This window comes from Liolophura sinensis, chromosome 1, assembly GCF_032854445.1.
Source record: "Liolophura sinensis isolate JHLJ2023 chromosome 1, CUHK_Ljap_v2, whole genome shotgun sequence".
Lineage (NCBI taxonomy): Eukaryota > Metazoa > Mollusca > Polyplacophora > Chitonida > Chitonidae > Liolophura > Liolophura sinensis.
In genome coordinates, this window is record NC_088295.1 from 20,740,766 (window position 1) to 20,764,416 (window position 23,651).

The 23,651-nt window shown below is 39.7% G+C and overlaps 1 protein-coding gene across 1 annotated transcript; it reads right to left on the bottom strand.

Annotated features, from left to right (window-relative positions):
- Window positions 1–13,130: 13,130 nt before the first annotated feature.
- LOC135479924 (G protein-activated inward rectifier potassium channel 3-like) lies at window positions 13,131–18,047 on the bottom strand. Its single transcript, XM_064759812.1, is given in 3 exon segments — window positions 13,131–14,703; window positions 16,207–16,794; window positions 16,796–18,047. Coding segments are annotated over 2 exon segments (1,263 nt in total). The 5' UTR covers window positions 17,474–18,047; the 3' UTR covers window positions 13,131–14,703; window positions 16,207–16,209.
- Window positions 18,048–23,651: the final 5,604 nt, after the last annotated feature.

A 23,651-nucleotide genomic window follows, 5' to 3' on the forward strand; every position in this document is an offset into this window, starting at 1 on the left:
GGATTCTAGCCATATTTTAAAGTGGACTCGTTGTAGATCTTTTCTGCCGCTGTTCGTGCTAATTTGTTCCTTGTGGTATAAGCTTGTGCAAAGCGGGTAAAGTGGTCAGTGATTACTAAAATATACTCACAGCCACAGGCACATCTCTCCAGATGTAGAAAGTCTGCTGATATAAGCTCAAAAGGTGCTGTAGTTATGATGTTATTCATTGGAGCTCTGCTGTAGATGTTTGCTCGCTTACTCTTGACACAGTCACACTCATTATTGGAATGTTTAGTGCCAGTCCTCATTTTAGGCCAAGAAAATCTGTTCCTTATTAGGTCCTCTGTCCGATCAGTGCCTAAATGACCGATGTCATCATGGAGTTCCTTGAGCACTCTTACGTGACACAATAGCGGTAATAAGCCTACTAGTTGAGTACGTTCTGTGTTCCCAGGCAAGGTGGTTTTCCGACAGAGCACACCATCATCATTAAAGAAGAGCTTTGACCATTCACGTCTAAGGAATTCAGCCCTTTCCCGAAGTTTACCCTTAAAATGTCCTGGCAAAATGTCCGAATCTTTCTCTTGAGCTGCTCTTGAACTCGTCTGAAGATATAACTTGGGCAACAGTATCTTCGTCCGGGAACACACTCACGTTCTCGTCTGTCAGGACCTGTTTCGAGGATACCAAAAGAAACCATCTCTTTGTCGAACGGAGTTGGCAAAGGGTCGATTGTGTCAGGCAATGCCTCTTCTGTACACTGTTCTTCCAACAAATCAATGGGTAATGGCATCCTAGAGAGTAAATCCGCGTCTTCTTGCCCGGTCTGTACATGATGGTAAAGTTAAAATCTGCAAGGTGGAAGACCCAGTGATGATGGGTGGCATCCAGGCGAGCTGTGGTCAGGATGTACGTTAAGGGATTATTATCTGTGTAGACTATGAATGAGGGGCATAGAAGAGATAATCCCGAAATCGCTTACAGACAGCCCACCTCAGGACTAGAAATTCAGGCTTACCCTAATGAAGGTGACAACGCTTTTCAGCCCTGATAACGTCAAGGATTCTGAATCGCGCGCAATAACCCTCATGACTCCATTTTGTTTCTGGCACAGGGCTGCGCCAAGTCCCTCGTTGCAGGCATCAGTGTGAAGCACATAGGGTGCATCATAATCTGGGTAGGCCATTACTCCCGAAGTACATACATGTCCAACAGTGTCTCTAGGGCATTTTGATTTTTCAACCCTCACTCTATCGTCTCGCTGAAAGAACGCTGTATTCTGTTGGTTTTATTCTTTTTCTTTATTTATGACAGTTGGGAAACTTTCAGGAGATCGTACAGAACAGCAGCTTTGCACGAGTCCTGGGCTGTATCTCCGTTAGTAACTCAACAACCCCATAAGCTTCATCAGATCTCCGACTGTCTCTGGTTTCTTATCCTTTAGGGCTGATACTGCTTCCTTCTCCTAAGGGTCAAAGATAACGGACTTCCTTCCTGGAAAGCTCACGCTTGCGAGAATTCCCTTTGCTTTCAAACTTTTCAAGTCTGCTGTGACATCGTCTAAGTGTTTCTCAAATGAAGGACTGTATGTCAGCACATCACCCATATAAGGAATGCATATATCATCCCTCAGGTTCTCCAGGCACTCATTCGTGTATTACTGGAAGACGGCCGGTGCGTTGGTCAAAACGAAAGGAATGCGCTTAAACTCATACAATCCCCACGGTGTGATAAATGTCGTAAGTGGTCCACTACTCTCTGATACAAGCCCTTGATGATAGGCCTTAACATGATCTAAAAGGCTAAACCACTTGTTACTTGCAAAGCCGTCCAAGATGTCTTGAATCTTGGGAAGTGACTGACGGTTCTGGACAGTCTTTTGGTTAAGCTGGCGGTAATCTGTACACAGGCGTAAACCCCCGTCCCTTTTCAGACACACACTATCGGAGAATAATCCTTAAATTTCGACTTGGTGATCCAGTGATCCAGTGATCCAAAAAAGGTCAGGTAAGTAGATCTCGACTTCCGTATACAGAGGGCGGGGAATGGACACATAGTTCTTCTGTACTGGCATATCATCAGTCAGCTGTATGTCCATTTGCAAACCTGGTGCACAGCCGATGTCATTATCATCCTTAGCGAAGGCATCTGCTTCTTCTCTCAACATTTTCCGGACGACTGATTCTTGTTCCGGGCTTAATCTGTTTCTATCCGCTTCAGTCTTATCGGCACTAGTGACGCCTTCATCTGATGGTCTCCATGTAAGAGAGAAAACAGTTCGCACGGGTTCGATATATCCAGGAACCGTCATCCGACTGAGGTAAATTGGATGCTTTGTCGTGTTTACAGTTGAAACACTCAGATGTCTATTGGATTTGTAAACTTCAATCAAAGTCTGTTGGATTTCTATTCCTTCGGGGAGATTCGTTGCTGGTTCAAAAAGTATGCACATACCCTCAGCTTCCTCTCCTATCCTCTGAGATTAACATGACCTTGCTGTGGTATCATAATGTGTTTCCTCCCGCTTTTGAGCTCTCCAAAAGTCTCCAAATCACTGTTCTGAATAAAACTCACTGCAACTTTTGCTTTTTCTGGGGATCCTCCCTTGGAAGTTGAGCTATTGTGCACAGCTCTTGATACAACTCGGTTGCTGATTTTTCACAGTAATGGTGGCACAATGTCTGCATTAAACCTGACAGAGTGAGGTTATCCATACGCTCCAGTTACCCCTTAAATCCAAGGCCAGGACTAAATGTTTGAATGACAAACTCCACTATTTCTTCTTTTCAGCAGCCTCTTTGTAACCCACGATTTACTTCACCTGACAAACTGCTAATTGTCAAGTTGGTTTTTTTTTCACTAGGATGTCCTATTTCGCCACTGATATTAAATTCCTTTTTCCACAGAAAAGGTGTGGAAGCTGATCTTCTGTCAATAACTGTAATCTTATGACTTTCATCTCCACTTTCCTTGTCCTTTATATCATCACGAATAAATGTCAGGAGATTCGAATACATGTCTTGTCCAGTGTTATCTCCTTTCTTCTATTTCCAGCAATAGGGCAATGTTGTCTATTATTTGTAGTTTTGTTTCTTCAGACTCTATTGGGATATGCAAGTGATTGCAAATTTTTTCTAACTGCTGGACATTGGACTGGTACAATGAAGCTAAAATCTGGCACTTAACTTCTTCCATTATGAATCAATCAATTCTGATAAACATATACACATGTGAGTATGCAATCTTGTCACATACGACAAACATGTATCTATCACAGAACAGTTGTTATGGTATGCATAAACCACAAGACAGCACACTTCACTCATTTATGACAGACATGAACCATGCACTATATACCTATTAGCAGAAAAGATTTGGTCTCACTAGTAACCGTAGATACTTTTAATGGAATCTCAAACCAGTCCTTGTAAGTCCTTTTATTCAAGTGAGTCACCGTCCTTGTACCACTGTATTTTGTTTATTGTCTGTTGTCTCAGTTCAATGTGTCCACCAGAGTTCATTGTCAGTTTCCTGTCTTGTCCGGATAAAGTTTATTGTTCAAACTGTCCACCATAGTTTATTGTCAGATGTTCTGTTTTACCCACATGAAAACGTTTATTGTTCAATTTCTCCATGAACTCTAGGATCTATGCAACAAAACCGGAATACAGAATGATGATATGGCTGAATGTCTGTCCCCAGCCCGCATACGATACAGAAAGAGGAGTTTCAACACACTCAGGAGACGATGATGATAAAAAGGGAAAGTGTATTTTTCAGAGCATTCTCTGCATCACAGGGTGTAGTTATCGGTGTTGTGACATCATCTTGACATTAAGAACAGAATATTCACGGCTAAGAGTTGCTTTACACACTTTATCTGAAAATATTTTAAAACATGATGAGCCTTTTTGGCTTCCATACTTTCATACATCAAGAAGTTATGTGTGAATTTATATGAATTTAGAATTACATGCTTACTGAGGTTTTAAGCGCTCTTTCATAATCCATGAGTGAGCATATCTAAACACGATGGTACCTCTGGCCTTCCATACTTCTATACATTTAGGAAACTCTTCGTGATTAAACCATCAAAGTTACGTGTTTTAACGACTATTTAACAGTCATATAATCTCGTAGCACGCATGTATGTAACTTGGTCACTATAAGAACAAGAATTAATCCTACTATGATCGTACTGGCTTCCTCTCCGGGGCAGAGGCCGGTGGAAACCCACGGCCATCCGGAGGTTGGTGACAGATCTTATACGTTTTCACAGGGCTCTGCCCCGTTTCCCCCAGCCATAATGCTGGTCGCCGTCGTATAAGTGAAATATTCTTTAGTACGTCGTAAAACACCAATCAGATAAATAAATAAACATTATAATCAGCACAGATAAAACTATGAGATATTGTTACACATATCTCTAAGTTACGATGCCATCTCGGCATCCACGTTACAGGTAGTGGCTAGATCCACTTTTTCCCAACTGTTATGCAATATCTTGTAATAACCATGCTATAAAACTTCTACCGACATACACGGGAATAGTTCATGAAATAATTAGTTAAGCGACATATATATGTACGTTACCTGAAATGAACATAAAAAGGGAAAATGTATTTTTCAGGGCATTCACTGCATCGCTGGATGTAAAGATCGGGTTTGTGACGTCATCGATCGAAAATACACTTTATCACACAATCAGTTTTACATACTGTTTCACAAACTGTCTAATTTGTTATGATTTATCATGATTGTGGTAATTTGGAGAGGTTTTTTCCATAAATCTAGTAACTATTAAAAACTTTAATCGCTCAAAGACAGCGCTCACAACTAACGAATTTTGGGATCTCAGTGATGTCTAAGTCATATTAGTTTCGTACTTGAAAAAAAATCAAGGTAATCCTTATACAGAAATGAATAAAATGACCCTGTTACGCTAAAACAATGTTCGTTTTTATCAGCTAGGACAATGGTCGTTTTCCTCAACTAGGACAATGTTCGTTTTCCTAAGCTAGGACAAAGTTCTTTTTTCCCCAGCTAGGGCAATGTTCACTTTCCCGCAATCTTAAACATGTTTGTAGGAGTCTTAGCTTTAATTGTATATTCCTGTGCCGTGACCACCCCCCTCCCCCAACATCTTAACAAAGAAAACAAGTAACTGTACTATGTTGTTAGGGACCACCTTCCTTGTTATGTAGTGCTGGATGGCCAATGTTCGTTTTCCTCAGCTGGAACAATGTTCGTTTTCCTCAGCTAGGACAATGTTCGATTTCCTCAGCCAGGACAATGTTCGTTTTCCTCAGCTAGGACAATGTTCGTTTTCCTCAGCTAGAACAGTGTTCGTTTCCCTCAACTAAAACAATGTTAATTCTCCCCCCATTCCTGAACATGTCTGTAGGAGAAATAAGAATGGGCTGAAATAATGCGTGAAACACCCGTCAATCGTCATTTTTTAAGCTGGTGGCTGGTGGAAACGATAAGAATGGGGGTTTCCTGCATAGATATAGGGATCCAGCATCACATACTAGGTAAAACCGCCATGCACTGCATCATATGCAATTTAGTGTTCATCTGGGGTGAAGAAACCTTCCGTATGTAAAGGAAATGCGACTCTCAAACAAAGATATTTTGTTGATAATAATATTAAGCCATTAATTTTGCATGCTTACTTTTGTAATTACATTACGCTTGTTTTCGTATCAATTTCGTGATGTTAGCGTATCTATTGATGCTTGCTGAACTTGTCCATAATTGGGTGGATATGTATGTATTCTTGCATTGTTGAAATCGTATCATTCCTTTGCATTTAAACCATTAGACTGTCGTGTTGTGCAGTATAAGATAGAAGCAAACCAGCCCTGCGCTCCCACACAGATTTAGATGGGTAAGAGGAAGTCTTCACAATTCCATACAAGATGTTGCAGCCACAAATTTCTCAAAAACAGTCTGTGAACGGCGCGCAATGTTTAGAATTAATGCCAAACTGTGAGCTCTTCACGGTAATCTACGACCACTGGCGCCCACCGATGATCAAACAACCAAGGTGTACGCTTGCTGACCACGTGCAGGCATAGATGTAATCAGTTACTGGCGATAATGGGTAAACTACGTCATTACAGTATGTCGTCAGAATTGCCACTCACACAGCAAAATACACGGCCGAAGAACTTTAGAATAAACGTAGAAGTAGGGGACAACATCTTTCCTCGAGAATAAGTATTCTGTAAGAAACCTCACTCTGTGTAATAGAGTAGGATTGCAGTGAATATTGATATGGATGCCGGCTGAAAGGTGTTAACGATGCACATATATAATATTAAAGCAGTAACAAAGAATGTATATAATACTTGTCTTATATAATATTATATAAATAATGCATATCATTCATCTGCCCTGGAGATATAGTTATTAGCTATAATTAGCTTTAGGATACATGCACTATACATTGAACTTTCACATAGATTCTGTGAAATAGGTGAGCGTGTTTGGAACTGTAGTTTCCTCAGGTGAATCACAGTATCATACTCATGCCTGACACTGCTTGGGCTCTCACTTTATGCCAGTCAAAAAAAGAGGTAGTATACTCAGATTACCAAATTTCAGTCTGACAACTCACAACATTCTCCGTTACTGGTAGTCAGGCTGTCTTGTATTTTCTTGTGTAATATCAAGTATCGGTCTGTACGTCTCGCAGATAAATAACCGACATAACCCATGCAGTTTGGTCATCTCAGGTGCATGACCCGTTTGAACCGGATCGTGTCTTTCATGTGCACTTCAATAAACCACAGGCGCATGTTAAGTCCTCGTCAGACAAAGTCAGGCCCAATCGTTGTACCTAGCTCATGTAATGTAAACAAGAAGTAAATCCCACCTCAGTGGCAGCGTTCGTCATCTTTGTACATGAAAATAAACAATTGTGGACGGAACATTTTGTTGTACTTATTGTGATCAAATTTGGAAATTTTATCCGGAGTTTATGCCTCAGAATTCAGTTAGCGTCTTAGTTCAGCTTCGGTCAGAATCGTGCCATTTGGTCGTTGTCACTAATCCACTCGCACATAATATTAGTAAAACTGAATAAAAGTAAATCAGATTACTGCCTGTAATAACTGGCAATGTAATGCTGACAAAATTCCCAGTGTTACAACCTAAGCAGGTTGTGCAGCGTACCTTTGATGATTGAAGGGTCTCCATGGCCAAGGTGTGTAGCGTTCCAGCGCCGTGCAATGACCCATACAGGAACCTGTCACCAATGCAGTCGATGTGAGGTCAAGTTCAGCTCATGCTCGCTTTCTCTCCCGTCGTAAATTAGAAGGTCTGAAGGCAGCCTGCGGGTGGCCGTGTGTTTCCCCTTGGCTATACACGGTCCTATGTACGAGAGGGGTCAATATACATAACATCAAACACCGACACAATTGGCCAATCATAACGGTCAAGCTATAATCTGATTTATATATAGGGTGCTACTGCCTTATCGTCAGTTCCACTATGCTTTTGCAAATTAGCTTTGTTGTTGCAAATTTTACATTCTCAGTTCCGAAATGTTCTTTTAGAGGAAGAGAAACGCCAACACGATTTATACTATAACCTCCAACAATCTGGGATTATTATTAATAAGTAAACACTCAACCAAATAATACGTTAAGATTTGAGCTTGTCACACTTGTCCTCAGACATGTATGTGACAGGAAGTAAAGGCCTTTGGCCCTATTGTATGTATAGCTTGCCTTAGTTCCCCCATGGCTGGATCAAGTACGTGTATAGCCCACATATAGCTGTTGCAGCTGAGAATAAGAACTCAGCTGGGCTATATAAAGACGGGGCTGCACGTTGTATTTTGTAGTTTATTTTTATTTATAGTTCATATATGTCTCTTTGAAATCTGTTTTGTAATAAGCTGCCTCATTGATTTTAGGAAAATGCATTGCTGCCTAAAACATGTCGGTCTAAAGCGATGTTCTCTTTTATTCTTTCGGCACGTCACTGTTTCTGCATAGACCTAGTCGTGCCTGTCAAGCAAAGTCGTACATGTACAAGAAGTTCACAAGCACTGTAGCTTAGCAGCTGAGAATATGTGTTTTTAAACAGATTGAAATAGACTTGTGCAGGCGATCATGTCCATTGTAATCCTTGTTCTTGATGTAAAATACAAGTTATTCATCTCATGTTAAGACCCTAGTCAAAACATGTAGTTGTCAGTGAGAGATGCTCATCTGTGGCTGCCATATTGGCTCTGTGATGGCAAACGACCTGTGATTGGCCAATTAAGTCGGGGATTAAATAAAGATTTTCTCTCCCCCAATTTTTTTTGACCATATCATTTTCTTTTATCTTCCAAAAAAGATGTTTTCTCTTGCAAAAATATTATTTTCACCATGTCACTTTTACGGTTTTGTAGATAAAGAATAAAACTGTGAAGATATTTGAAATTGAACAACGGCAGAGACGTTGCTGAGTGAATGACACCGCCGTCATAATAGACGTATGCTCAGTGTATCCAAAAGTTTCTAACACTGTATACTTCTGTCTGCTCTGTATAATGTTTCACAAAAGTTGAGGCAGTCAAACATTTGATTTCTTTGTCCTTCGTTGGACAGTATGAACATATGTAGTAAAAGTGTTGGACAGTAATGACGGCTAGACATGGCACTTTTATAAATATCTAAGAATTTTAGAAGTGACTCATTTGTTAATCATATTCTGGCCAAAAGCACTCCATTTATACTGGAGAAAAGCTTATTTCCGTTTAGAATTAACTCACACAATTAACGGCCTAACTGAAAGAGAATCAGGAAAGGTATTTCAGTCGTCTATCAGGTAATGAATATAGAGGAATAAAGCGTAAAGTAAAATACATTGTAACCGAAAGACAGCTGAGTTTGTTCTCTTAAAATTAGACAGAATAGATTTTAAAACATTTTTTTCTAATCTCACATAGTACAAATGAAATATATGCTCACTTATATGCAATAAGATGTTGAAATAGTGTGCTGATGACAGAGGAAATAAGCGAATTTAACATTAATTTAGTGTAAAACACATAAAACTGATTTGATTTTTAAAGCGTAGAAGTAAATATGTCGTTACACGACGGGATTGGCAATAGCTTCATTTTTAAAGCTCTCACATGAATACATTACCCTAAATCCCGTGGGTGTTTAGTTCAAAAAGATAAAGCCTTAACAAAAAGTTAAAGTTCTCGGCATAAGTTCGGGGTGTTGATTTCGCACGTCTTAAAAATCTGACGACAAATGTAGGTGGAACATCTACATGGTTAAAGAATAACACGGTTTAGAGATTGCAGGCTGTGACCCTCAGTGTATTCATTTACATAGCAGTGAGCTTAAAAATGCGATTTAAAAGATATCGCTGGGAAAACCTGGCATTTTTGGTTACCTTGGTACTTGAAATTGGTGTACTAGATATCATATTCTGGATACTCCTTTGCCCCATCACTTCGTGATTATTGGGTTAAAGCTTTGAAGGTCTTGAAGAGAGCAAGCAATCAGTGTATCACATGACCGAAAATAAAAGAAAATGTTAGAAACGTACAGGTGGCAATTAAAGGATGAAACCATGCACTATATCTAGAACAGATAACATGTGGATAATACGCAAAGAGGCAATGGTTGTTTTTGTCTGGGTGTTGATTCTACTGATAACATGATGATGTAGATGTGACTGATGGGGCTTTGGCATAAACAGTCTATGTAGGCCATCTACCCATTGTCACTATGGAATTAGTGTCATGGTGTTTTGAAGTGGAATGACATTGTTCATAATTTGACGTCAAATGAGATGGATGACATAGCAACACGCCAAGTCGCAGAAATGTTTCAGTGCGTATGCCCTTTAAATGAGTTAAGCCGACGTATAGAGCGAGGCATATGGCTAAGATTATGTTACCCCCTTGGTTGTATTCAAAGCACACAAATATTTTTTGAGAAGGCCCTTTGTAGAAAATCTAATCCTATCGTTTGAGCAACGTGTTGTCTGAAAGTATAGCTGAAATGGGCGACCTTATACATAATAAGACTTCATGTATATGGTCAAAGATGCATCTCACGTTACACCAGAACGGTGGAATCTGAAAGAAAGGTAACTGTCTTACTACGGAATCGAGAATTTCCCGTCACGATACAAAATGTACACGGCACAAAGTTAAACCGTATTTTGTAAAAACTTTATGTTCAGTGTGTGCACATCATTATACCACATTATTTGCCGACTTGAAAAGTGCATGTGACGTTTCTGCATGTGATTAATACATGTAATAGCCTGGGTTCACATGTAATCATGATTGAACTACATGTATATACTCTACAATAATCAAAGTTCAGTACATATCGCTCTACTTAAAAAAGTTATAGTGTTTACTACCTGAACTTTCGAACTCACAACTAGGGAAAATTCTACAACTGCACAAATACTGCAATCTTCACTATGTCGCCCCAATTCATGTTTTCTCGGTTGTTTTATTTTCGTGCACGACACAAGATAAAAACTTATGTGTGTTTTTTATTATTATTAAGCCTTTAACCAAGGCAGAGATAACACGAGGATATACATGTAGTAATGACATAAACGTGGATTTCAAGAGAAAGCTGCGATTTTCGATCACTAAGGACCGGTTGATTATCCTCCATACTCGAAATTCTATGTAGTCGACACTGTACAAAATGTATGGTTTACACATCAAAAGTTTTTCTTCATATTTAATGTTTCACAATTTTTACGATACACAGATCACGTGTGTATATACATTCTGTATGTTTGTGTTTTGATCAAAAATGAATTTATTTGTATATAACATTAAGTTTTACATATCACGGACTTTTTACTTATACCGCAGCATTACTCACTCTCTCTCTCTCTCTCTCTCTCTCTCTCTCTCTCTCTCTCTCTCTCTCTCTCTCTCTCTATCTATATATATATATATATATATATATATATATATATATATATATATATATACCCTTACTAATCAGACCATAGTAACTTATACTGAACTTATTCTGAATTATATATATATATATATATATATATATATATATATATATATATATATATATATATATATATATATTCTTTTTTTTTTAATTCAGAATAAGTTCGATATAAGTTACTATGGTCTGATTATTAAGGATTTCGTCCCATTTTCTGAATTTAATCTTCTAATTTATTTATATATAGGTCTGCCTTATTGGTGAATGTTTCCCATACATGAACAATATGAAGTGTAACTTATGAACAATATAAAGCTTAGCATTGTCAATCAAGCTAGTCTCAGTCAATATCGGGCGATATGAGCAAAAACAGAATTCATGAAGTGCGGCATGTTGGGTTAATATCTGATCTGTTTCACTTAAATGCAGATACTGTGGCGAAGTGAACAAGATTTCTCGTGCCAAGGACCGCGTATATATTTCGTCTTACGCACATTTTATACGCACAACTTTGCCCCTCATTCTGCTGTTGTAATATATTTCACTATGACAAGCCGTTTCGATATTTATTCTCTGTTTACACGTATGCCCAAAAGAATTGTCCATCTGTCCAATTGTACGTGTATGCACACATATTCTACATATATAGATATGCATGCAGATATGTCTAAAATATGGGGTTTATTTTTTTATGTGTGCATTTCTTTTATACATGGAAATCTTTTGCATACAGATGTAAAAATAAGTATTCGTTTACTCTACAGACACATGAAGTTTCAAAAGGTATGGCTTATCGCTAAATATACATTGGTGAGTGAGTGAGTGAGTGTTTGGGGTTTAACGTCGTGCTCAACAAGTTTTCAGCCTCCTTGTTACAGATTTCCACCGCTCTTTTATCTAGTGCTGCTTCACTGAGACGACTTACTGAAGGCAAGTAAGCGGCCGCGCCCGAGCCATTACACTGATACTGGTCAACCAGTCCTTGCGCTATCCACTTCAAAGCAAGGAAGTTACAACTTCCTCTTTTAAAGTCTTAGGTGTGACTCGACCCAGGATTGACCCTGGATCTACATCTCCCGAAGCGGACCCTCTACCAACTGTGCTATTCGGGCCGGCATATACACATGAGGCTTCGTGTATCCCTCAGGAATTTTCTTCAGTGCCAATTAGCGCTTGCACCTGCATTTCACGCTGTACATGATGGTGTGGCGCCAAAATCGAGACTCAGCCAAATGTTCGTTGTGTACAGAATAGATCAAATTAGACGAATTTGTATTTAGGTTGGTCAAAGGTCAAGGTCATCGTTTACAGAGCTGAGGGCAAGAATGAATCCGAGGTCACATTCCCACATCATTCCGTATGCCTTATTTTGGCATATTATAGATACATTACTTTTGAAAATAATGTATGAATTTCTTCTAATGTTCCAGTTGGCAAAATTGGTACCAACATCGGAGGATATAATATTACTTTTTTATCAATAGTATTTTCGTTTAAGTTACGGTAAAGCCACAGCTGTGTTCAAATATTAGACGAAAGACATGCCAATTTTGATAAATGAGCCTCAACATTGTCCAGCGCAACGCGAAAACCTGTAAATTAGGCTGTATGTTCTCTATGTATATATACTATGCAAGTGTTACAGGTAAGCTAGAATGCTCCTCAAAAACAAAACTTTCCTTGTAACACTACAGCACTAATAAATCTGTTTAACGGAATAATTTATAAACGTGTGAGGTGTGTCAAGTCCGTAAGATGTTTATAAAGCAGAGCAAAGGTTAACAGGGTGGAATAAATCCATCACAATGAAACGGTTGTATACAGAACGATCCACATGAAGTAAAATAACATAACAAAATGCCTTGTGAACAAACAGATCAGAATTTTGTCTTTACTGATAAACCACATCAGAGAGGCTGTGCGATTGTTTACTATTATTTACGGCTTTGCGAGTATTGACCTGGAACGTTAATCTTGTTTGACGTCTGTCATATGAATATCTGTTTCGTAGTTTCAGGAATCAATGTTGGTGTATAAGTTCTTGACGGTATCTGCCTGTAAACACGATATGAATTTAACCCATCTGGAAAAGTAAATGTATACCCGCTGGCTGAAAGCGTAAAACTTTTTGACATATTCATCTGCGTGTTCAGTAAATATTCACAGAAAACTCAGTCAAAACCTTTGGGGAAAATGTATGTTTTTTTTTTAATAGGAAAAATACGAAAGGTCGATTCTGTAACAACAAATGCATAAAACTTCCATTCCAGCTATGACAACGCCTATGAGATAATGTGCTCGATAAATATCACAAACAGTATAGTCTTTTTACAAACATTTTACTTTCACGTGACATTCTCTATGTCACCATTGGGACTGACAGACTCAACATTTACACGTATACACAGAAATTTATATTGCATGTTTATGATTTGGTGTTATTTACAAGCCTATAGAATTTATAAATTTATGCTACAGATAGCACAGGCTCTTGTATTGATAACTGTAAAGACATAGAGGATGGAATACATGTCGACTGCTTCATAATTTGTCTTGTATTGAAATTGGACCATGTATGCAAGTCATCTGGACAGATTCTTGAGCCTAAGTGGTCAGAATTCGGGCTTTTTGGGCTAATGTTCATGTCATTAGTACTTTTTCATGCTGAAAATCATCTACACATACTTCGGAATTTAGCAATTTCGACAAAGTAAACCTGCTACGACGTATCGCTTTGTTTTCCAATTTCCGCATTAACCAAAGAGGCTGAGATTCGTCGCACAGAGTACGTTGAACTGATCTTATTAAGAGATCTTACGCGAGAGAGTATTGTGGAGCAGATTTTTGACACCAGCTCGAGTATAATTTGTAGTTAATATAGCAATATACATTGCTCTTTTAGGACATACACAAATATTGAGCACCAATCAGTCTATAAACACCTGGTAACCCACGTAAAAATAAGACTTCGTTGCAACTGATGGACCTGACTCTTATATATATGGTGGACACATGGAATGATTGCAAATATAATGCACATTTAAGTTTCTCAATACATGATTACAACGGACTGGGTAGCATGTGGCTCATTATAAAATAGAACAATAGAAATTATACACCGAGTGGGAAAAAAAGTCTACTTAACATTTAAATAAATGACGTAATCCAAATTAGCATAGGTATTGTCAGGCGAAGGTTGATGACTCTATATATCAGGATGACCAGCTGGAGTTCAACATATGACAATCATAATATTATTATTATTGTGAGTTGTAACTTTATCGGTAAACCATTTCCATTTAGCAGTCAATAGCTTTATCATCCATCAACATTCAAGAGACAGTGTTACCACCAAGTAGTAACGAGTTTGTATGATTGCGCATGTGTGTGAGGCGTGGGGCATGGGAGAGGCAGTGAGGTATATCGGTTTATGGTTTGCTTAAGCTCTGTTCTGTGTTTCTAATGAGTGATCCTTCAAACACACTGCTGTACCCTGTAACTTGACCATCTACGGTCAAAATTAGGCTGGACCATACTATGTCACATGTTCACTGTTACTTGAGTTCCCCTTCCACGGCTCCCAGTTTTCTTGTGAAATGACCACCGTCTTGTTCACATTTGCAAGGGGCACATCCTGGCGCGACTCACCCAGATTCCCAACCTGACGTAACATATCTTGGCGTCAAAACATGACGCGTCGTCCATATTGCCAGAACGAGACAGTCAGTCACTGAGAATTTCCCATATGGCTGTACGGCACTTCATCCTGAAATAAACATATTTAAAAAAAATAGATGAATGAAAACAAATAAATAGCTATAACAAATAAACAAAAGCAGTATGCCAAGGCAGCTTAACAACTTGTTTCACGCCAGAACTGGTTTATATTTGTTTCCATGAAGATAGCTTCTAGAACTCACACCACCAATGAATATGTGCATAACAGTGATCCGGGTGACTGGCCTCGCGGTCAACCGGATGGAGAGACATTACCGTTCACAACAACACTGTTTAATGTGTGAGATGAACCAGGGCCCTGTGAAGATGTGTTATTGCCATGTTCACTGCCGGCACATGGCCATATTCACACTGTGGTGTACAGATATTCACATCATGTCTGTTATCAACAGCCGGTCAGCTTTATCCTAAATAGATATTGCCGACACTATCCAGCCAGGTCAGGTATTGTGGACATAATAACATATACTACATTCTGAAATATCACAGCTAACTTTTCACTGAACTGTTCACGTGACAGCTTCCAACAATTTGCATTTAGCTGATTAAATATCATATATGTAGACACGCACACCTGATATTGTCAGACAGCGGATTAATAAATCATACATTTCATTTCTACATGACTTTATCTGCGCCTATTTCGATCAAATTTGACAGGTTTACATTGCTTAACACACATGAAGTTGCTGTTATGACCATGACTGTAATCGTTGCCGTTTATATCGTATATAGCTGTGAATTCTTTTCTGTTAAATACAAAAGTAATTGAAAGTTTTGTCCGATTGACAGGACACCGTTTCTACATTTCGAGCACAAATAAACTCTACATGTTCAAGGTAAATTTTATGTGTTGTTTAACCGATCCAGTGATGTGAAAAGAAACTGCCTTCACTCCCGTAGCAGGGAATATAACCAAATGCACAGAAATACATTTAAACTTACAGATATGATTTAATGTCTCCATAAACAAAACTATTGGCCTCCCCAGTTCTCCTCAGCACATTTATGTATAGTTGCATGCACATATCTTGGGATCTATCTATGTTATATAGGATTCAGGAATCTTAAACCCGGTTTTGTTTAAGAGCCCGTCATCCCGGGTGCTTTATACCAAAATCGTCTGATTTCCGTGTTTCTCATGAAACACGTCAGATCTCAAGTGTATACTGTCTGGGGACAGCTAATGTCTGCTTCCTCTTATTCCCCCCCCCCCCCCCCCCCCCCACCACAACCACCACCGCCGCCCCGTTGAGGCGGTTGCAAAGGCCACTTAGTACGTACGTTGTAGGATTTGTACGTATTCTCCATTGTCAGTTGAAGATACACTGTTGTATGATACATTCGAGGCTTTTTAGTAGACCTGCATCACTTAATGCACTGAACAGAACTGCAGATGGATGTCTCAATGTGTGTCAAGGAGCTGCGTGTGCAAGACTGCATGTTTTTGTGCTTGATTCGTCTAACTTAACTGAATACAAGAGAGACTGTGTATTGGCGATTACTTTATGTGCACGTGCAATAAGCGTACCATTTAGTAGATGGAATCAGTCTCCTCTGGGAGGTTGTCGTTGACACTGTTGCGCTGACGGGACAGTTGTCTGGCGTAATCCTTGATGCTTCTCAGGAATCTCTGACCGGTGTAGACAGTGAGGGTGGGTTCCGGACTCTCGGAGTTGATGGAGAAGTTGTCCGAGGGATCCTCTAGAGCTGGATCAACCACTGGTTTGGACATACGCCGCTGAAGAAGGTCCTTGGCACTCCAGGCCGGTGTGTGTGTGGATGGAATGGTCGTGTTAAAGTCTGCATAGTTAAAATGAAAGTCCCCCGAGGACGTAACCACCGGTGTCATGGCTTTGAACCTCCGGCCCCACTGTATCTCCTCGGGTAAATAAGACGTCCTCACTTGCACCGTCATACTGGTCGACTCCATCACTCCTTCAAGAACCACGATCAGCTCAAAATGGCTCTTTCTAATGTTATCTGGAGATAATTCCCAAAAAGGACTGTCTGGAGTGATTTTATGTTTGATTATAACGGGCCAAACCAAAAACAACCTGTCACTACCTTCGTTAACACCGAACTCCAAATCATAGCGGTAACAGGGCACATAATCCCCCCTCACTTGTCATTCTGTCCATGACGCACACGGCGCTGGCATGGCCCTTAATCATGTGAGATTTCCTCATGTCCCCCACCCTTATCATCAGCCACAGAAAGCCGTCTTGTTTACATATGCAGGCGGTCTTACTGAACAACAGGGTCTGCGCCCGTTTCTTGGGCCTCTGGACTTTGGAGAAGATGAGTCCCGTGAGTAGAGCCTGTAGCAGTGCTCCGAAGACGGACTGGAACATGACGAGAAAGACGCCTTCTGGACAGCTGTCGGTGACGAAGCGTGTACCGTAACCTATTGTGGTCTGTGTCTCCATCGAGAAGAGCAGAACCGTCGTGTAGTCGTGGATGTTCTCGATACATGGATGCCATTCCTCGTGGTTCATGTGATCGAAGTCGCCATGGACATAGCACATCAGGTACCAAATAGCACCGAACACCAGCCAGGTTATCAAAAAACCAGACACAAACATGAGTATTAAATATCGCCATTGAATATCTATCAAAGTTGTGAAGATATCGGCTAAGTAGCGACGCTTTCGTTTGCTGATATTTTTAGGAGCGATGTTGACGGTTCCTGTTTTGCCCACGAGTCGTGACTTAAGAGTACGAACCTCCGTCTCCTCTAACAGAGTCATGGCCGTGCTCTGGAATCCGGCTATCTTCTGATATTTACCCGAATCCATGACACCTGTCTGGTCGCAGCTTTATATATGGCGGGCCAAAGGTAAGCAGCGAAGATAAGCGAGCGGTTTGTAAACCAATGACAAGTGTCCTATATCATCCAGTGAGAAGGCAGACGAACAGTTTGTGCCTGTCTCAGTGGAGCTGGGGCACAGAACAACAGTCCTTCTCGGGGACAGGAGATGACGAGGCTGCTCTGGGAAAACTTCCGACACTTACCCGACTTATCACCCTCAAAAATGTCACCCTCTTGCTGACTTGTCGGAGTGTTATTTAACACATTGAGTGGTCAGTGTAGAGTCTCTCTCACCGCGGTGGATCAGAAAGTTGACAGTCTAAAGTCGCTCTTGGCATTATCGGCTAGGACAGGTCAGCTCGGCCCTGTTATAATACCATCACAATCTCATCGTCAAACTTTACCGTATTTCTTCTAAACTCAACCTGAAATAAATCAAAATTTACACGCATAATGTCTTATATGATACCAAACAAAAAGATCAAGGACGTGTGTTGACTGTTAAAAAAATTATCAGTGCATTAAGATAAACAGAGCTCACCCAATTTATCTACAATGTTTCGTTTCGGAATACACGAGTGTAGTGGTACTTTATTTACCCAGCTGATACTCTTCCCTGTGATACCATAAAGTATACATAGACATATGTACGCATGCATGACATTACATGCATTATTGTCTCTTAGCCTTTTTAACGTCTCCAACGTATACTCACTTATCTGTATGGACTCATTGTGCGCACCTTTCAGCTTTTGTGCACGCTCTGAAAAAGTGTACCTGGTATATGTACATGTATCCGTGTATATAGCGGTGAAACATGCGCGCAATGTGTTCATAGGGCAAGATTTTCTACACTTCTTCAGTATGTGCATACGCATGGGAAACGTCTAAAATTATGACACGGAGCAATGATGGGTAAGCAACAGAAGAGTGAAGATCAAACAGAGTGCATTTGTTAAAGACATTCAAGGATATAGAAACATCAAGTCATATAATAAAGGGGAGGAGAGAACGTATGGACGACCAAAAGGTGACAAATATGCTTTTGTATGGGTGCTTTGGGGTTTATTCGAATGGAGTGGGTCTAGAACAGAAGTCTTCGCGGAGACGTGCATAGAATGATAGTAATCAGAAACTATGCCTACTGTTGCTGATTTTGGTCATGACTCACAATACACGCACATGTGTGTGTTAATCTACTCCACAAATAACGTGCTCAACACTTACATCGGCCACTCGCCTGCTTTTAAGAGTTAGTTATTTTGTATTTAGTGCGACTGTGTCAGACAGGCAGGGTGAACCAGTTGGTGTCAAAATTAGAACAGTTAGAAAGGCTATCCATGTGTCATAAATACTGAGGGGTGGTAGGCGTACAGTATAAAATATTATAAACATTTAAAGCAAATGTATGTCGCATGGTGTTTGAAACCAGATACTTCGCCTATGTATCATTTAAACGAGTGATCTTTGCACTCATGTTAAGTTGAATCCCATTAATCGAGAGGCTGTCACTATGAACCGCTTGTAAACCGAAAGTATTAAACAGCTATGTGTCTTCATATAAAGATAAAAGTTGCCATGAATTATTTCTGAACTGAGAGGAAAGCAGCGTCTGCAACCATGTACAATCACACAGAGTTTGTCTTAATCTTTGTTTTCACAATTAGATTAAAGAAATGAAGTAACAAATGGACAGTAACAAAGGTCTCTATTCACCGGACGTAACTACACATAACTACTACATACACGTTACTACGCAATGTCCAACATACCCATTTCCTAACTTTCAACTTCTATCAATCGGATCAAAGGCAAAAACAATGCCTTCTCTGGTGAAAATAGAGCACAGAGTAATACCACATAGCTGTACTGGAGCATGGTTGCCATGGAGTCAGTGAAAGGCCTTCGCGCAGGCCTGCATCTGAATGGACAAACACGAACTTCAAAAAATATAATATGTGGTGGTGAAGACGGCCACTTCAGAGTTCACTTACTGCAACTTTTTAGCGATGGTTTTAAAATTTACTGTCTCAAACTTGTCAGTTTTCGGAAAGTGTCACACGCACCATAAACGTTTAGGTAGGGGCAACAAATCAAAAGCGTAGACATTTTTTGAAGGGGTGTAAAGAATCAAACAGAGTACAAACTTTTAGGGAGTTGTAGAGAACGGTCAGTTTTGGGGAGGTGTGAATAACCAAACATACGGTAGATTTTAACAAAGGTGTAATGAATCAAAAAGAGTAGATATTTTGGGGGTGATGTACATGTATATAATCAAACTCAGCATACACTTTTAGGGAAGAGTGAGGAATTAAACACAACTCACAATATTTCTAAAAAAGCTTACATAAACACATAACCTATATACTCTTACACAAGCAATTGTCTTCTTTACATTGTTAGGGCTGATTTTCACTTTTACTCTTTTAAATGTATTTATTTGTTTTTCTTTGATAAATTCGACCACCATACCTCAATTGTCAAGGGCCTCACAGCCAAAGCGCGTCAGTGGTTTGAAGCCCGTGAGTCAGTGAGGGCTCCGGCCTCTCCAGCTATATATTAAAGTATATACATGTAGAGAAGATGCACTTGCATGCTATCTGGGATTAAGATAGAAGTCCATCTTAATCCCAGATACTGTGATGTACAATGTTGCTACATATAAGGAGATGAAAAGCTTCTCATAAAATAGTTAATTAAATGTTGGCTTAAGTAGGTTTATTGCGGCATAGGCCCTATATATATATATTTAAAGAAATAGAGAAAGATTCCCTGGTGAGGAGAATTTACATAGGTAAAAAATAATAAAACGCCTTCTCAACTTTCTACATTCTGTTATATTCCACCTGCAGTTTCAAACTTCATGTTATTTTCAAGGAATATTCTTGAATATATTCAAACTTCATGTTATTTTCAAGGAATATGCTTGAATATATTCCTTGAAAATAACATTAAGTTTGAAACTGTAGTTGGAATATAACAGGATGTAGGAAATTGAGAAGGCGTCTTTTTTCATATATATATATATATATATATATATATATATATATATATATATATATATATATATATATATATATATATATATATATATATATATAATGCCTCAGGTGAAAAAAAAATTTATTCAATAACTAAAAAAAATTTATTCAATAACTTAGTTACTAGGATTTTTAAAATTTCATCCTGCAAAAAAATGACATATCTGCGCCTCTGTCACTCTTTGGGTTGCATGTATCAAGTGGTAAGCTTTGTTAAAGACAATCTTTTCTTACCGTTTCACTGACCGGGCTACACCTATACTGCAACATTCGTGTGAAAGTGTCTAGCTACCGTTACACTTGAAACTCAGGAATTGAGAGTGATCTCCCTTGGACTATGTCACTCTTGAGAGTCTGAAACCAATCGCAATCCCGAAATTTAGCTTCAACCTATATGTCTATACGAGAATTTATGTACAAAACACTGCTAATTAAACCGTTGACAACGGGGCAATGAAGTAAATATACACATACAAATGGAGGCTCACCTGCTCTGTTATGTTCTGTTCTGTTCTTCAAGTTTACATTTCAGAAAGTCACAAGTTTACCTTCACCAAGATCGCCGGCCACACGGTTATCCAGTATACACGGGTTAACTCGACTTATATGCGGGTGTAATTGAGGTCTTGAAGAGAGGCAGACCGAATTCAGCCCCAATAAAAGTCAATTCGTCACAGAAGAGGCCTAACACCGCTGTATGCCCCAGATGTATGACTACAGAGAAGAAGAGAATGAGGCCGATATAGGTACGGCCAGGTGCTGAAAAAAGCAGACCTTTTCGATTTTAGTAAGATAAAATACATATATGGCCGTGCATGGTGTAATGTTGTTTTTTCTCTTACAGCAAGACTCAGGTAGGCCTGTTTTTGAATGAATGAATGCTTGGGGTTCATTCATTAACGCCGTACTTTGGGGTTTAACGCCGTAATGTTTCAGTCATACGACGGCGAAGAGTCATTAGGAGTGTATACAGCTATGGTGTCTTCTTTTGGCGGTGTGAGTCCATGCCGCCAAAGTGCGGCCGCCACTGAAGTGTCACGCCAAAACATGACACCCTACCCAGTCACATCATACCGACACCGTGCACACCAGCCCGGCAGTCTTAGGTATGACCCGAACCGGGTTTGATCCCAGGTCTCCCGACTTCGAGGCGAGCGCTCTACTGAAGTGGCCTGACGTATTTATGGCATTGCGGTTTGACGTTGCTTGACGCCAATGAGATTATTTATTTAGGGGATTGGACTTTTAAGCCGTACTTAAAGATATTTCTCTTATACAACTGCGGCTAGCATTATGATGCTTACATAGTGGGAGAAAAGCGGACACACCAAAGACATTATATATACGTATATACTTTTAATAAAGTGACATCAATACATTGATCATAAGAAGTTATGTTCGAATTAACTGCTTACAGACATACAGAGCTAACTTGAGTCTCGTTGCATCAGCTTTTCTCGGCAGACATATAGTATACTACAGTACAAACCTGTTGCGATCACGCCGTACACTGCACGGACAGCACATAAAGATCACGACTACACTTAAAGAACGTGGCAGCTGTTTTCACTTTTACCTCACCTGTGACCCATCTCTGCAATATTTAAGTAACAGTTTGACCTGTCGTCAGGGATACGATAATGATAGTGTTATTTATCTGACGGACATTTCCAGTTAGTGAGCTGAATATTTTACTTATTACATCGATAACAAAGGAGATAAGAGATAACAGTGTTTTATGAAGTTTTAGGTGTCAAAATATGAAACATGCGCATAGTTTGGGTGTGCTGTCATATAACTGATTTTATCACATCGGTGTTAGCCAGCACACACTCGTACAAGGCGCATAAAACTTACACTTCAGCGTCTATAAACTCACTGAAATACCCCTTTAATAGCCGATGTGGACTGGATAGACTAACATTAACTTCGTAGTGGCTTTGTGGCAAGTCTCAACTACCATACTGTCAAAATGGAATTTGACTGCATGCATATGCATATATAAAGAATAGTATGTGAAGTCACGAGTGGCAAACCACAGACCCATATGTAGAGAGGTGTGCATGGCTAACCCTGATTTCATCTTCAGCTGTACGTGAGAAGGTCTTGCAGCAACCTGCGAATGGCCGTGGCTTTTCCTCATGCAGGCTCTGCCCGGTTTTCTCTCACCATAATGCCGCAGGGCCGTCGTTTGTATTAGTGAACTATTCTTAATTTTGTACCGCGTAAAACACCAATCAAATAAATCAAATAAGATAAAGACATATAATACAGAGGCTTGTCGAAAATACACACTTTTTTTGTGCCATTATTTGACATATCCGACATTTTCGAGGTCAGTTCTTGCGGATGTAATCCATCCCAAAAGTCATAACCCAACGCCATTAACACAACTGACAGTTCTTTTGCAGAGCGTCTAATGTCTTGGCAACACTGGATATATGTGGCCATGCATATTTTCCATGTCAAGGCGGCATGATTGCATGACATTCCTCTGTTCCAGAATATACACATAGATTTCATTTATCAGCAGAAATACGTTAAAGACAATCATGCTGTCTTTATTACACCAACGGTTACCGTATGAAGCCACAGAAGAGTGAGGAGCGTGTATGTATGTGTAAGGAACAGAAAAACAGCATATGTACATGCACTTCATACCCGCTAAAAGAAAAGACACCAAATAAGGAAACCCTCGGAATCAGAGACACCAATGTCTTCAATTGAACTAATTTCATAAAAATATCTGAATTCTAAAGTGCAGTAGGATCTATGTAGTGTTGAACACAGATGGCTTCTTGTGCTTAAGTGTATGCAGCGAGCTTTCGAAAGTTATGTGCCTGAAAGACCGATTCGAACGTGCGCCGTCTGGATAAACAGCCATCTATAGCAGCTTTGAGAGGAGTTAAAACTCCAGAGATTGCTCGCACTGTTGAGCATGGGTGTACTTCTTGTACAATCAACCAGTGTTCTACAATCTTGAGGGGAGGGTGTGGAAGGTGTGGAGTAGCCTCCCCTGAACCTATCAGATTGGATTATTTCAGAAGGGCAGGCATGACGAAGTGCCAATATTCCATGTGGACGTGCAGCACAGTCAGACTCTGAAAAGTTCTCCGTAAAGTC